Below are 16139 nucleotides of genomic sequence, written 5' to 3' on the forward strand. Positions count from 1 at the left end.
ACAAAAATAAGAAAAGAGCAATTTAGGACTAAAGTGCAAGTGTGTAAGTGCATGCATACCTATGTGTGTGTGTGTGTGTGTGTGTGTGTGTGTGTGTGTGTATCTTTTGGAAGCAAAGATGAGATTAGAAAAAGTAGATATCCAAATTACAAAGGTTAAGAGCAAAGGCTATAAAATTGTCTTTAACCAAAGGTAGTATGAATCAATGAAAGACTAAGAGGTATAGTCAAACAGCAAGAAAAAACATTCTAGAAAGATCTCTCTCATCGGTGTCTTGTCACAAATGCCCAAGTACACCGGACACAGGCCAACAAACCAACAAACAAAAAACCCAAATGAATAATAAATTATGCCCTCAATCAGGGAAAGGAGCATTTAAACAATTAATAAAAAAAAAGCATACAAAGAAAAAAAAACCACAAAAAATGTACAAGTTATAGAACTGATTCAAACAATAACGATTCAAAGGGGGTAATTATTAAAGAATAAAAGCTGGGTGGTAGTGGTGCATGCCTTTAATCCCAGCACTCAGGAGGCAGGGGCAGGCTCATCTCTTTGAGTTTGAGACCAACTTGATCTACAAGAGTTAGTACCAGGACAGGCTCCAAAGCTACACAGAGAAACCGTCACAAAACAAACAAACAAACAAAAACCAATTGAACAAACAAACAAAACCAAGTCCCAAATTCAACAATATATAATTCAAACTATTTAGTCCCCAACCAAAACTATTAAATATTAAAACAAACTATGAGGGAAATGCATTAGTCAACAGAAACACAGCAATAAATGATAAAGATAGTAGAACTAGTAAACAATAAGTTTAATAATTTTTAGAGATGCCAGCAAGATAGCCAACTAAAAAGTTCCTAACACTTGCTCCCTCCCCAAAAGATAGCAGGACAACCAATAAAAACTACACTTTGATGAAACCAACACAAGAAGGAGCAGCATGTCATGAGCTCTGCAGAACCCAGATCCGAGAGTGGCCTCATACAGGATGAAAGAAAATATGTCATCTTCACAGTTCAATCCCCAAAAAGCAACCAGGATGAATTTCTTACTGTAGGTAAAAGGGAAGTAAGAACCTCCATTAACCCCATCACCTCATAAATATATTTTTTTAATTTATTTATTAAAGATTTCTGTCTCCTCCCCGCCACCGCCTCCCATTTCCCTCCCCCTCCCCCAATCAAGTCCCCCTCCCTCTTCAGCCCAAAGAGCAATCAGGGTTCCCTGCCCTGCGGGAAGTCCAAGGACCGCCCACCTCCATCCAGGTTTAGTAAGGTGAGCATCCAAACTGCCTAGGCTCCCACAAAGCCAGTACGTGCAGTAGGATCAAAAACCCATTGCCATTGTTCTTGAGTTCTCAGTAGTCCTCATTGTCTGCTGAGCTAGTCCGGTTTTATCCAAGGCTTTTTCAGATCCAGGCCAGCTGACCTTGGTGAGTTTCCGATAGAACATCCCCATTGTCTCAGTGTGTGGGTGCACCCCTTGCGGTCCTGAGTTCCTTGCTCGAGCTCTCTCTCCTTGTCTCAGTGTGTGGGTGCACCCCTTGCAGTCCTGAGTTCCTTGCTGGAGCTCTCTCTCCTTCTGCTCCTGATTTGGACCTTGAGATTTCTGTCCGGTGCTCCAATGTGGGTCTCTGTCTCCTTTCATCGCCTGATGAAGGTTAATATTCAGGAGGATGCCTATATGTTTTTCTTTGGGTTCACCTTCTTATTTAGCTTCTCTAGGATCACTAATTATAGGCTCAATGTCCTTTGTTTATGGCTAGAAACCAAATATGAGTGAGTACATCCCATGTTCCTCTTTTTGGGTCTGGCTTAACTCACTCAGGATAGTGTTTTCTATTTCCATCCATTTGCATGCAAAATTCAAGAAGTCCTTGTTTTTTACTGCTGAGTAGTACTCTAATATGTATATATTCCATACTTTCTTCATCCATTCTTCCATTGAAGGGCATCTAGGTTGTTTTCAGGTTCTGGCTATTACAAACAATGCTGCTATGAACATAGTTGAGCATATACTTTTGTTGTATGATAAGGCCTCTCTTGGGTATATTCCCAAGAGTGGTATTGCTGGGTCCAAGGAGTCCTCATAAATATTAAACACAGTTGAAAGAGCTAACTAGAGATCACACAGCAGTGACATACCACAGAGGGAGCCAATACTATATCCCATCTCCTACCCACGTTTCAGAACCAAACACAACTGCTAGAACATGCCTTGCTCCAGAGGGAAGCAGTCATGGCATCCTTCTATCCCTAAAGCTTTGTGATCAGTCACCCCTGCTGGTGGCCCATGATACAGAATTCACATGGAATCAATGCCCTTGTCACCATGATTATGTCCTATATCTCAGACAAAGTAGTACCCCACCTCCAGAGAAAACAGTACCTTGGTCATCCTACTATTCCCAGACCGAGATGGCACACTGTCTCCTGTGCAAACTAAAACCAAGGCTCCTGGGCCTATAGTACTGACTGGTGCCTCTGAGTCACTGCTCATTAGTTTTGGTTTCATTTTTTAATTTTACTTTACATGTATGGGTGTTTTGCCTGTGGAGGCCAGAAGAGGGCGTCAGATCCTCTGGAACTGAAGTTACAGAAGATTGTGAGCAGGTTGGGACACTGAACTCAAAAGTAGCAAGTACTCTCATAAATCACTGGCCTATCTCTCTAGCCTTAGATACCAGTTTTTTGGCTAATCTACAACCAAGTCTGCCTCAGAGACTGACCCTCTTCCAAGACTCAAGTGCCACACAGGTTTCTGTAATCCTAAACTCAGAACTCAAATTCTCGAGCTGCTTTCAGAACCTACACTCTGAACTATGGCATCTCTTTCTGGTCTGACATATTAGACAAAGTCAAATGCTGTGCTGGTAGGTCTCTGGAAAGTTCCAGTGCATGAACAGTGGCTCACCAAAGGGGCGAAAGAAGGAATAAATGACAAAGTTGTGTGAATGACAAGATTACACTATTTTAGAAGCAGTTATCCTCCCTATAATAAGCTTTGTAATTTCTCCCGTACAAGAAGTATACTGAAGGTCAAGATTATTCACTCAACTCAGGGCCTTTGAGCAGCCAAGCATGGCCCATGGAGAGGCAATGGGTATGTTACTCTCCTGGAGCCTGACATAGCACAGAATCCAGCTCCAGTGGCAGGCCTAGGAAGCAAGAGCACAGCTCTGCCACCCTATATCCTATGCTGAGCCAGAAAAGCAACATAAGCTGGTCCTGCCAAAGTCAGGAGAGGTGGCAAGATGCCCAGCATCCGGAAGCAGCATTCCGGGAAGGAAGCAGGGTGACTTCCGAAGGATGTAGATACTAACAGCTTAAATAAGACAGTACCTCATATCCATGCTCTATTACTCAGCATTGTATTTTGATGGAACAACTGATACACAATGAAATATTTTCACGCTACATGTGAACTTACTTTTTGCTGCTGCATTCCAAGACCAAATGCACTTACTTAGAATGAATGGCAGCTTGCCTTCAGAGATGCTAACAGCCTCTGTGAAAGAGTTTCACTATTTTTAAAAAGCATCTGGAAAAACAGCATAAAACAGCAGAGTTTGAATAAAATGGGAATGGTGGCACAGGTATATAATCCCAGTACTTGAGAAAGAAAAGGCAGGAGCAACATGAGTTCAAAGCCAGTTTTGGATACATAGTAAATCTGGGGTCAATCTGGACTACCTGGGTTTCTGGATCTAAATAAATCCCTTACTCCCTGTAGTGGTTTGAATAGGTATGGTCCCCATGGAGTCATGTGTCTGAATGCCTGGCCCATAGGGAGTGGCACTACTAGGAGGCATGGCCTTGTTGGAGAAAGTGTGTCACTGTGGGGGTAGGCTTTGAGGTCTCATACACTGGGTATAGCTTGAATTGTGAAACACAGTCTCTTTCTGCTGACTACAAATCAATATGCAGAACTCTCCAGCACCATGTCCTGCCATGATGATAATGGACTAAACCTCTGAAACCGTAAGCCAGCCCCAATTAGATGTTTTCCTTTATAAGAATTGCCATGGTCACTGGGCAGTGGTGGTGCATGCCTTTAATCCCAGCACTCAGAAGGCAGAGACTGGCGGATATCAGTAAGCTCGAGGCCAGCCTGGTCTATGGAGCAAGTTCCAATTCCAGGACAGCTACACAGAGAAACCCTGTCTTGAACTGTCTTGAACCCTGCCCTACCAAAAAAAAAAAAAAAAAAAAAAAAAAAAAAGGTTGCCACGGTATCTCTTCACAGCAATTAAAACCCTAACTGAAACATTCCCCCACCTACATACCTCCACAAAAAAGACAAAATAGTTTGAAGGCATCTTACACAAAGAGAGAAAGGTACTCTTAAACATCATCTCAGTACCAAATGGGCTACCTCTCTATACTTTGGCAGCCAGGGAGATCACTACTACTGTTTTGTTTAAATAAATGGGTTGTCTCAACAAACTGTACGCTTTTAAATGTTGTGTCTGTGCCCACAGATGACTGTGGCTGTCAATCTCAGTCACAGAGGAAAACTTTTCAAGCAGTTTGAACTTGTCAAACTGCTGCGATTAAGTGATAGCTGCTGCTGAATGATCAGCCATAAAGGAGGAAAATGATCAGATTTCCTTATCAGCCCCCCCAAAACTCATGAACATCCGGGATGTGGGTATAGGATGAATCAAAGAGTTCTAGGGAGGGGTATCGTATGCTATTTTTCCTAAATAGAAAATTCTCTCTTAGAGGCAGAAGCTCAGAAGACTCTTTACATTCATAAAACTTACTAGGCTCAGGAAGTTCACCACACTTAAAAGATTCAGCTCAGGGTTCACAAGGCCCTTTCCCAGCATCACACAAGCAGTAAAAAATTGTGGAGGATAATAAAACCCTACTGCAGAGCTGCCTGACAGGGAACTCTAGGTACGACTTTTGAGACTCATGGTGGGTGGCCTTCTCAGTGATGCAGCTACCTTTATATTCATGATTAGTATCAAGAGACTCCAGAGAGCCAAACAATCTTAAATTACACAGGGTGAGAGACAAATTTCTATTTCTAAACTTATTACAAAGCTACAATCATTGAAATAGTACTATCATTTCTACTTATGTTAAAACACCATTAAATTTAGTCAAATCAATTGGATAAACAAAATCCAAGTAGAAAAGTGATCTGTTTATAAATGACACTGTATGTAGAAAACCTTAAAGAATCCACACACAAACTCAGGAGTATAAATCAGCTGAAGAGCGCTTGTCTGACATGTGCAAGACCCTAGAAATCTAATCAATACAGGGAAAAGGAAGGGGAAATACAAACCACAGTTAACAATAATAAGCTCAATAAAATAAAGGAGTAAACAAACCAACACACAAAAATCAATTCCAGTTTTAAATATTTCCCCACCATGGGGACACACACCTATCCCAGAACTTGGGAAGCTGGGATAGAGTTCTGAGGGATGTCTGTCTAAAATCAAATTATTTTTCTATATACCAGAATGAACAATCTAAAAAGGAAATTAAGAAAGCAATTCCATTTACAGTAGCATCAAAATATTATGAAATAGTAAAGTATTTGGCTCTATTTCAGCTTATTTTTAATTATGTATATAAGATTATGTTTCTGCATTTACACAAATGGACTAGGCATTGTTGATGTACTTACTGCCTATAGTATATACAGTCGTGCTTACTGTATATAGTTTTTCTTGAATTAACTACAGTCTTCTTTTTATTTTAGACAAAAATGGGGGAATGTAGTGACATTTCATTTGAATTTTAATAAACAAAGCCTGCCTGAAGATTAGAAAATAAAATAGCCACACTGGTCAGCCATACAGACCAGGCAGTAGTGGCACACCTTTAATGCCAGTAGCCACACTAGTTGGCCAGAGAAGTCAGGCAGTAGTGGTGGATGCCTTTAATCCCAGCTCTAGAGAGGAACATAAGACATGAGGAGACAGGTCTCACTCAGCTGAGTCTCCTTGTGAGAATCCTGGAGGCAGGATTGCCATTTCGGTCTGAGGTAGAATTAAGAGCCAGTGGCTGGCTGCTTTGCTTTTCTTGTCTTCAGGTTGAACTCCATTATCTGTCTCTGGGATTTTATTAATCGTGCTACAAGTCTCTAACACTATGTAACTGGGGTTGGAGAAATGACTCAGGATTAAAAGGATTTACTGCTTTTCCAGTGGACCCAAGTTCTGTTCCCAGCACCCCTATCAGGCAGCTCATAATCAACCATAATTCCAGTTTCAGAGGATCCACTGCCTCTGGCCTCAGCGGGCACCTCCACGTATGAGCGAATGCAGAAAAATATACCTACACACATCATTAAAAATAAGTCTAAAAAGAAAGAGTATTCATATCCTAACAGCTCTAAGTGGGTCCCACAGCATACAGAAGACCTGGATGCTGAGGAGATCTGCCTCTCAGTTACTCATATATTGAACAACTTACCCCTATTTTTCTCTCCAGTAAAAGAAAAGAGGAGTGGAGGCAATTAATATACTATGCTGAAGATTGTGCTTACAGGGCTGGGATGTCACAAAGTGTTAGAGTTCTTGTCTAACATACACAAAGCTCTAGGCCTGATGTCTAGCAGTGACAAAACTGGACATGGTGTGCCGGCATGTATGCACGCACCAAGTTGACACCTGGTACCTGCAGAGGACCAAAGAGAGCACTGGGTCATCTAGAACTAGTTACAGAAGGCTTCAAGCTCTCATCAACTCCCATCCCATGTGGGTGCCGGGAAACAGAATTGTAGCTAGTATAAGGGCAGCCTGGGAGAGAGTGAGACCTTGGCTCAAAAAAACAGCAAGTGAACATCGCCCTGGGCACCTGGGAGCCCCTCTAGGTCCAAGTCTCTTGCCAACCCTAAGATGGCTCCCTTAATTAAAATATGTGCTTCCCTGCTCCCCTATCCAACCTTTCTTTATTCCAATCATCCCGTTTCCCCAAGTTCCCCCCATCCTCCCCTTCTTACTTTTCTCTCATCTCTCCTTACCCCCTTCCCACCCCACCCCCAAGATCCCAATTTTTTGCCCGGCAATCTTGTCTACTTCCCATAACCAGGAGGATAGCTATATGTTTTTCTTTGGGATCACCTTCTTATTTAGCTTCTTTAGGATATCAAATTATAGACTCACTGACCTTTATTTATGGTTAGAACCCAATTATGAGTGAGTACATCCCATGTTCAGTTAGCTCCTGGGACAGCTGAGAATAGGAAACCTGAAATGACCCTATCCTATAGCCATACTGATGAATATCTTGCATATCACCATAGAACCTTCATTTGGCGATGGATGGAGATAGAGACAGAGACTCACACTGAAGCACTGGACTGAGCTCCCAAGGTCCCAATGAGGAGCAGAGGGGGGGAGAACATGAGCAAAGAAGTCAGGACCACAAGGGGTGCACCCATCCACGGAGACAGTGGGGCTGATCTATTGGGAGCTCACCAAGGCCAGCTGCACTGGGACTGAAAAAGCATGGGATAAAACCGGACTCTCTGAATATGGCGGACAATGAGGGCTGCTGAGAGGCCAAGGACAATGGCACTGGGTTTTGATCCTACTTCATGTTCTGGCTTTGTGGGAGCCTAGCCAGTTTGGATGTTCACCTTCCTAGACCAGGATGGAGGGGGGAGGACCTTGGACTTTCGGCAGGGCAGGGAACCCTGACTGCTCTTCAGACTGGAGAGGGAGGGGGAGAGGAGTGAGAGGAGGGGGAAGGAAATGGGAGGCTGGGAGGAGGCGGAATTTTTTTTTCAATGAAAAAAAAATAAAAGAAAAAAAAAGCAGCAAGTGTTGTTTTTAATCTCAGTACCTAGGAGGCAGAGCTAGGAGAATCTCTGTGAGTTCAAAGCCAGATTGATCTAAAAGGCAAGTGCGAGGCCAGTCAAAGCTACTTACTAAGATTATCTCAACAAGAGTAGCAATGACAGGATACAGAACAATAGCAAGTTGGGTTACAAATACTTCACAGCTATAAAAATCACATCAAACTATAACAGACACACTTTCCGAAGTCCACAATATAAAATTTACTTCTGTAATGTCCTTAAGACAATACCTGACATATCTACCCACCAAAATATATTATAAAAAATGTGGGGGCTGGAGAGGTGGCTCAGAGGTTAAGAGCATTCCCTGCTCTTCTAAAGGTCCTGAGTTCAATTCCCAGCAACCACATGGTGGCTCACAACCATCTGTAATGGGATCTGGTGCCCTCTTCTGGCCTGCAGGCATACACACAGAATATTGCATACATAATAAATAAATAAATAAATATATAAATAAAACACTTTTAACAATGTGGCCAATTACTATGCAATTAAACCTCTAAATGTATATTCCTCTATATTTCACAATGTATTTGAATTGACTAAAATGAAACTTCATGAAGGACTATTGCTCCAGTACTTGTAACAAATAAATCACTGGCTTAAGGAAATCAGTAAAACTTAAATCAAAAACACAGTATTCCATCTGAGAATAGGAATATATCCACTTCCTAATAACTGAAACTGATCACTCACCTGAGACCATGGTCTGTGATCTGATAACATCCAGATAGACTGAGGAACAAAAGTACTCGTCCAGTCTCTTGGTCAGACTTTTCACTCCCAAAATAAATTAAGTCTTTTTCCCTGGGCAATGTAGTCCTTAATGCTTTTCTACACATTGCAGAAGTCGCTGGGAGTGTAGGCATAGTCCTTAGAGCTGTCCCTGTGCAACAGAATGAATGGCCACAATATGCAAAGGCTGGAGAAGCACAATGCTGCTGCCAACAGACACTAGTCCTTAATCCCACAAAGTCCTTATTGTAACAACCAGATGAGGAACAACCAAAGTTGGAGGCTGTTTCCATTACACAGAGACTTTCAACATTTCTATGTCTCCATTCTACTGTATCTTCAATATCGGCTAAATCTTCGGCATCTAGCATCCACACGTAAGGAGAAGTCAAACTTTCAGAAGACACAGGTTTAGTCCAAGTGTGCTCGCTGTGTATTTCTTCACCAACACCTTTGTCAGTCAAATTGTGCAAACCGGCAAACTGCTTGGGGGATTGCATGGTAATGTCTTTATTTGTCCATGGACTTGAAACAGCCTTGCCTGCACTTTTCAAAAAGCCACTCTGGTAAGATGTTAGAACTCCAAGAGCTCTAGAAATCTTCTCTAGAGCCATGTCTGTGATTTTTTCACATCCAGATAGATCAAGATGCCGAAGACTCTGGCAGCAACCAAGCCAAGACCAACTACAAGAGGGAGGAAGACGATTAAATTCTTCAAAATCATTAAACTACATATATACAGATGAGCATTAAATTATTTAAAATACAAAATAATCATTTTATTTCTAGAATTTCTATCATCAGGAAATATTTAGGACTAAGGGTACAAATACTAAGGTAAGTAATTAAAAAAAAGAAAAAACAAATATCATTGCTAAGCTAGTAGAGGACAGGATGGGAGAGACACAGTTTCCTGTTCTAAGAGTAAGCAGTAGAGGAAAGGCAGAATACACATGAAAGAAAGTAACTACTGTACAATGAAGATACAGAAGAAAGAAACTTTAGAAACAGGTAGAAGATTCTATCTTTCCCTCTGAAATAAAAAGAAAAAGAAAAGAAAGGAAAAAGAAAACTAGTAGCCTCCAAGGAAGAATCATTTACAAAGAGTGTGGCTTGAACAAATTGGTACTAAACCAGAAAAACCATGAATTAAAAGGGAGATTTGACAAAAGGCATCGAAAAACTAAACTAAAATGTTAAAAACAGGTAATGTTCACCTAGACAGCAACAAAGCAAGGCTCAAGCTTAGGCATGACATACAGATGGCAGTACCAATGTTCTGGACCAGCTACTGTATATTAACAAGAGACAAAACTATCAAGTTACAGTCATACATGGCAGAAAGTTAGTAGAAATGTAAATCAAAAAATAAATCAAGTGTTCTATCAAGTTACAGTTATACATGGCAGGAATTTAGAAGAAATATAAAATAGTATGAGTAAATAGTGACTATGTAAACAAGGAAATAGAGAATATTTTTACTGATTTCAGTCAGAATTTATTATATCTAGAGATTTAAAATAACCTGTCAAATGCAGAATCGGAAATATCAGTCTGGGTAAGATCCAGATGTTCCAGGTTAGGACAAAGCTCTAAAATCTGCCTAACCTAAGAATGAAAAGAAAGTCACCATGAGGACATGTGGCACTTTAGTTAAGCAACAGACAACACTAAATATAACTCACTGGTTTTCCTAAGCCTGTATGCATACTGAAAGAAAAAAAATTCACTTAACACATTATAAACTAGACATACTCAGTGTTGGTTTGTGTGGTGTATGTGGAAGGCAGAAGTTAATTCTCAGTATCTCCCTCCTGAACTTTAAGGCCACAGGTTCTGCTAGTGTAGCTGCCAATGGGTACCCATGTTCCCTGGCCCCCAGCACTGTGGTTACAGACATATGCCATTATACACGTATCTGCACATGCTGGGAATCCAGACTCAGGTCTTTGTGCTTGCACAAAAAGCACTTTATTAAACAAGCCATTTACCTCTCCAGTCTCTGAGCTCACATTTCTAGTAATCTTCTTAAAGTGTCTTAGAAATGAGACCCAGAAAAATCTACCTTTTGAAAGACTACCTAAAGTGATTGTATGTAGGAAGTCATAACATTTATAAAACTGGCTTCACCTCACTTGTCCATCTTGCTATGTCTTACTTGTTATAATCAACCATATAAAACTAAGACTCACCATTTAACATCTATAAATCCCAATAAATAAACCTGCCTAGTTTCAGTTCCATTATCTATAGCACAGACAATGATTCTTAAGCTACAAAGCACTGTACACCTACTCATGGGAAGACACTCTGTTCTTTCCCTCTTAAATAAACATTAATAACCAAAACAAAGTTGTTTCACTGCTATTTTTCTTAATACTCAAGCTAGTATTCATTTGTACATACCATTTTGCTGGAGACTGCAGAGCTGTATGCTAACACTAAAGTTTTTACAGAGGTACCAACATATGGCAGAACATTATGAATTAAGCCATGGAGTAAACGTTTTTCCATTTGTGCAATGCTGATAGCAATCGATTCCTCTGCAGACTCTTCTGTAAAATGAATTCAAACATCTAAGAACTAGATACACCAATTATAAGTAGGCCACTCAAAGGATGCATCAAATACTAAATAGGAAATATTCTATGCTACCCTCAAACTCCCTTTACAAGCAATTCCACTTTTCAGGCAACAAGAGAAAGCTCTGAAGAGAATGCCGAATAGTGAAAGAACTGTAAAAATTCTTCAAGAGAGTAGACTTTGATACAAAGGAATAAATGATCTACAGTTTTTAAAGCAGCATCAGTTATTCTACCTAATTAAAAAGGACAGAGTGAGAAGAGATGTGAAACAACTTCATTAGCTTTATCACTGTGAATCGTCAAGAAAAAAAGATGATACCTCGCTCCTAAGAAGTTAAACATGGCCTTTTGTACTTGACTTAAATGTTTATACTTCTCTACAACAAACTATAGCTTTAGCTTGGTAAAACACTGTTTTCATAAGATGGGCGAAGGCTTGAGTTTAAGTCCCAATACTGAGTAAAACAAAAATTTACACTTCAGTTTTATTAAAAAAAAAAATACTATAAATGGGCCTAAAATCTCTACCACATTTCAGGATCCTATCTTTACTATACTTACCTAAATTCCTTACCTAAATATATCTACATAAAGCATCTTAAAAGGTTAAAGATTTATTTAAAATAAAGTAGAATACAGTGGCTGAAAAGAATATGCGAAGAGTAACTGTTGACTATTTCACTGATTTCAAGTGTGTTAGAAATACCTTAAACTCCTCCTTAACTGGATACTATCACTAAAAATCACTTCAGCAAACCTTATTTATTTCACTACACTTTTATTCCTAATTCATTCTTCTACCCCCTACCTAGATGTGCTTTGTTTACTATAAAACCTAAAGTTACACACCATACTGTCTGCCACACATAAGCATATGATTGAAACCAACAAAAAAAGATCTCTTCCTTATTTAACAAATTTCAAACTCCTGAAACTATACCAAATGGCCCCCTTCAACTCATGAAAACCTAAAATACATTAGTTACTAAAGTAAAATCATTGTAATTCTTATTTTCAACAAAGACCAGCCTACTTATTTTAGCTTTATAAACACCACTTTCAAACTCTACCTCATACAGTACTTATTGGGGGGGGGGGGGGGGCTAAAACTGTGCAACACAATTAATCTTCACACATGATTTTTTTTCCTGTAGCATTGGAGACTAAACCCAGGGCTTTACAATGTTATACAAGTGCTCTACCCTAAGTTATACCCACCCAATTCTTATAAATCCTAGTTCTTAACTCTACAATAACCCTGAGGCAAATGATATGACTTTATAAATAGACAAAACATCATCCTTTCCCCCTCTCAACCACAGATGATTCAATAAATGCTGATAAACTGATTAATCAAAATCCTAAATCACATAATGTAAGCTGTAAAGCACTATAATGAATATATTTCTATAAATATAATTTATTTCTACATAAAATAGCCATCATTTTCTGACTTTGTTCTTTTAATATAAAAATAGAAGAGAAACCACTCTATTTTAAAAAGTACTTCTAACAAGAAATTCTAAATGTACTTATTGTTCCTTCAAAATCTTCAGAGAAGGCTTTTTAAAAATCTTTAGAAAACATGAAATACATGAATTTTAAGAGCCATTAATTATTAACGAGAATATCAGTTTTTTAAACATCATGTAATAATTTTCATTTCAAGCATGAAATACCAGATTCATCTCTATCGGCATCTTCATCCCATTCCTGAAAAGCACGACTTTCATCTTTCCTACTTCTCACCCATTCCTCGTCAGGTTCTGTGTCAAGTTCAGTGGCAGGACCACTATACCAGTCACCTAAATGATGAATAAACAAGAGGAACAAAGTCAAATTAGATAGAAAGTTATTACAAAAAAGAATCCCCCATTCACACTTGAATTTTGGGCAATAGCTATTTTTACAATTTTTTTTAACCTACACATATAAGCAAAGGATTCAATTTAAAACACACTAAAAGAATTAGAGCTATATGAGTTCAATCAATAGTAGTAATTACTAACCAGCAGTATTTTCCAGAGTACCTTTCTCTAAAACTAAAGAAAAAGAACTTCAAAAGCTTACATAGTTTGCTATATACCTGCCATGTATCTGTTCTCTAAGAAAAGTTTTCAGTGATACCCTTTAAAAAAATAAGCTTAATGATCATAATCCAATTTCTAAGAAAACAATTATCAGTATTTATAGGTGCAATTTCAAAAAAAGAAATCACTGGAAATGACCTAATCTTTTCTTCCCTGCAGTAACTTCACTTTGGATACAGTAATAGCCTCATTCTGAAGACAGCTCACAAAGTACTCTGTGGTGATTGGCCAGCAGTACACAATTAGATAGGAACAGAAGTCATAGATACTACAATTATAGTACATGTATTATATGTTCATGAAGATGGAGACAATAACAATTTATTAAATTCTATAACATCTAGGGTTTCTCAACCTAGACAACACTGACATCTAAATCTGGGCAGTCCTTTGACTTAAGTTGCAAGCATATGGATTATAAGGTACTTAGCAGCAATCTAGGCCTCTATCCACTAGACCCATGGTTTTCAACCTTCCTAATGCTTTGAACCTTTAATGCAGTTCCTCATGTTGTGGTGACCCCCCAAGCATAAACTTATTTTCATTGCTACTTCATAACTCTAATTTTGCTATTATGAACCATAATGTAAATATCTGATACGAGACCCACAAAGGGGTAGAGATCCACAAGTTGAGAACCACTGCACTAGACAATGGTATAATAACCAGAACTAGGACAAGCAAAGGTGTCTTCAGACATTGTAAATATCCTGGACAGGGGCAAAACTAAATGTCATGAACAAAAAGAAATTTTAACCAAAGGTTTGGTCTAAATATGTTAAAAAACAGAAAAAAAAGTAAAGTAGCATATTTAAGATGCAGTGGCTTCGAGAAATCAACACAGCATCACTTTCAATGGTATTCATACCATCATTTGGATTTATCTTAATTCTTAATTAAAAACAGCTGAACAAGAAAAAGCTGACTCATTTTTTACTCAAATTTTGCCATTCTACAAGTAATGTAAAAAAAATTGATCCATATAAAATAATAATTCTGATCACTCCCAAAACACTAAATATCTAAAAAACAACTGCATGAGAATGTGCCTCTAATTCCGGCACTAAGGAGTCTGATGTATAAGGATGAAGATTAAGAGGTCAGTTTAGGCACTAGATTAAGCACACTTTTCAAAACATAGTGCTGGAAAAAAAAAACAAAAAGAGGCAGGTGGACATCTGAGTTCTAGGCCAGCCAGCGCTAAATAGTAAGAATCTGACTTTTTATCAAATAAACTGTTTTTAAGTAAGACTCACAATTCAAAATAGTCAAAAATTTGTTAAGAAATATGTATTTCCATTGCAAATGTACTGTAAGAGGAAAGTATATTAACTTATATGAATTTTAAGCAGACACTTAAAAGATACTTCAAAGACTGTTCAATTATCAACAAAACAATGTAGTGCACAGTAACTGTAAATCTCCATGACTATTTAACATGCTCAGGAGAAAAGTTTCTCTAAACCTTCAGATGTAAAACTAACTCAGTGCAAAAAAACACATTATCAATCATTGTAAAAAGCTATGTTAAAGACAAAAACAGAGTCGGTTACTTTAAACCATGGCCAAACAAGAACTGTACATAGCTCATCTTAATATTTTATAGAACGGAGTCTGTTTAAAATACTCAAATAATCCAATTATTTAACAATTCTAAAAATCAATTACATTTATTTTAAACTTCTATGAAAAGTTTTAACCATAGTCATATGTACAAAGATGCAGTACAATGAATTTCTGTGTACCCATTTTTTATCTCCAGCAATTATCAGCATCTTACCAATGTTCTTTACAATCCCTCTGACATATTTTTCCTAATTATTCTAAAGGAAATTGTAGCGATTATATAGTTTACTCACAAATACTTCACCATTGGTAGCTCTTCTAAAACGTATACTAAAACCACATCAACCATAAAATCTATTTTTTGGCCAAACCCTCAAAGTTTCCTTTCCCTGGCATTACAGATTAATCAAATTGAAAGTCTCATTTACCTACCTCTGGCCCAATGAACAGGGTAAAGATGTTTCCACAAAGATCCTGTTTTTGCCAGCTGAGACCACTTAGTACTGACTTGACTGCATCGACACAATTCTTGAGGATTAAGATAACTGAAAATGGACAGCATTACCTCAGGAGGAAGATGGGTTATACCTGTGGAGTGTTCTGACACTTCCGCTTCTGAAATAAAAAAGAAAACCTTTAACAGTAAGGCTACATGAGCAATGCAGTAAGAAATTATAATCACATAAGTAAAAGTCAGTGCCTGAAGTTAATTCCTTCCTGCTTGCAACACGAGAAAAGGAAATAACACGTATTAGAGGTAACATGGGGATGTTGAACATGTTAAGAACCCGTAGGGTTAAACTATCATGGCCCAGATCATACTTCATCAGTGGGAGCTACAATAATGAACATGGAATTGACTTCCTCTTACAAAGGCGTCATAGAAAAAACAATACTCACTTTGTAGCACAAGCAGCATCATTTGGAAAAGGAACCAAACAGGTTATACTGCTTTAAAGCAGCAAGCATACACTCAGCCAGATTATGAGATCTATAAGGCATTGTTAATGACACACATGCTCACATTTTCTATTCATGCATTAAGGCTCCTGTTAGTTCCTTCCTTGTGTTCCTTCTATGACTTTGATATTTAACGTAAAAATTCTATTAAATCTGATTTTTCTAATGTACAAATGCCTTAACCTATTTAAACTATGTACCTATTCAGTAAGCATAAATGTCCCTGGTGCACTGGTAAGAAATCTTTTGTTATTAAGTATTTTAGAAAGTCACTAGAAAAACAACTTCCTATGATCTTATAATTTGGTCTAATTTTTCTGAAAGAAAAATGAAAATGTGGAGTTAAGAAAAAGAATGAGTTGTC

At 38.4% G+C, this 16139-nt stretch overlaps 1 protein-coding gene across 2 annotated transcripts in view; it reads right to left on the reverse strand.

Moving 5' to 3' along the window:
- The window catches only part of Fbxl5 (F-box and leucine rich repeat protein 5), a 45137-nt gene that overhangs the window by 9851 nt on the left and 19147 nt on the right, over nt 1–16139 (reverse strand). Inside the window, exons 5-9 of one of the 2 annotated variants that reach the window (XM_041636372.1) lie at nt 15248–15430; nt 12839–12964; nt 10981–11126; nt 10100–10182; nt 8536–9258 (exon numbers count right to left, since the gene is read on the reverse strand). In XM_041636372.1, the coding sequence (XP_041492306.1) occupies nt 8536–9258; nt 10100–10182; nt 10981–11126; nt 12839–12964; nt 15248–15430 (1261 nt within the window). Of the gene's footprint in view, nt 1–8535; nt 9259–10099; nt 10183–10980; nt 11130–12838; nt 12965–15247; nt 15431–16139 lie in introns of both variants that reach the window. The other variant, XM_041636371.1, reaches the window with a different exon arrangement.

This window comes from Microtus oregoni, unplaced genomic scaffold (assembly GCF_018167655.1).
Source record: "Microtus oregoni isolate MIOR12 unplaced genomic scaffold, Mior012 000049F_ref0000343, whole genome shotgun sequence".
Lineage (NCBI taxonomy): Eukaryota > Metazoa > Chordata > Mammalia > Rodentia > Cricetidae > Microtus > Microtus oregoni.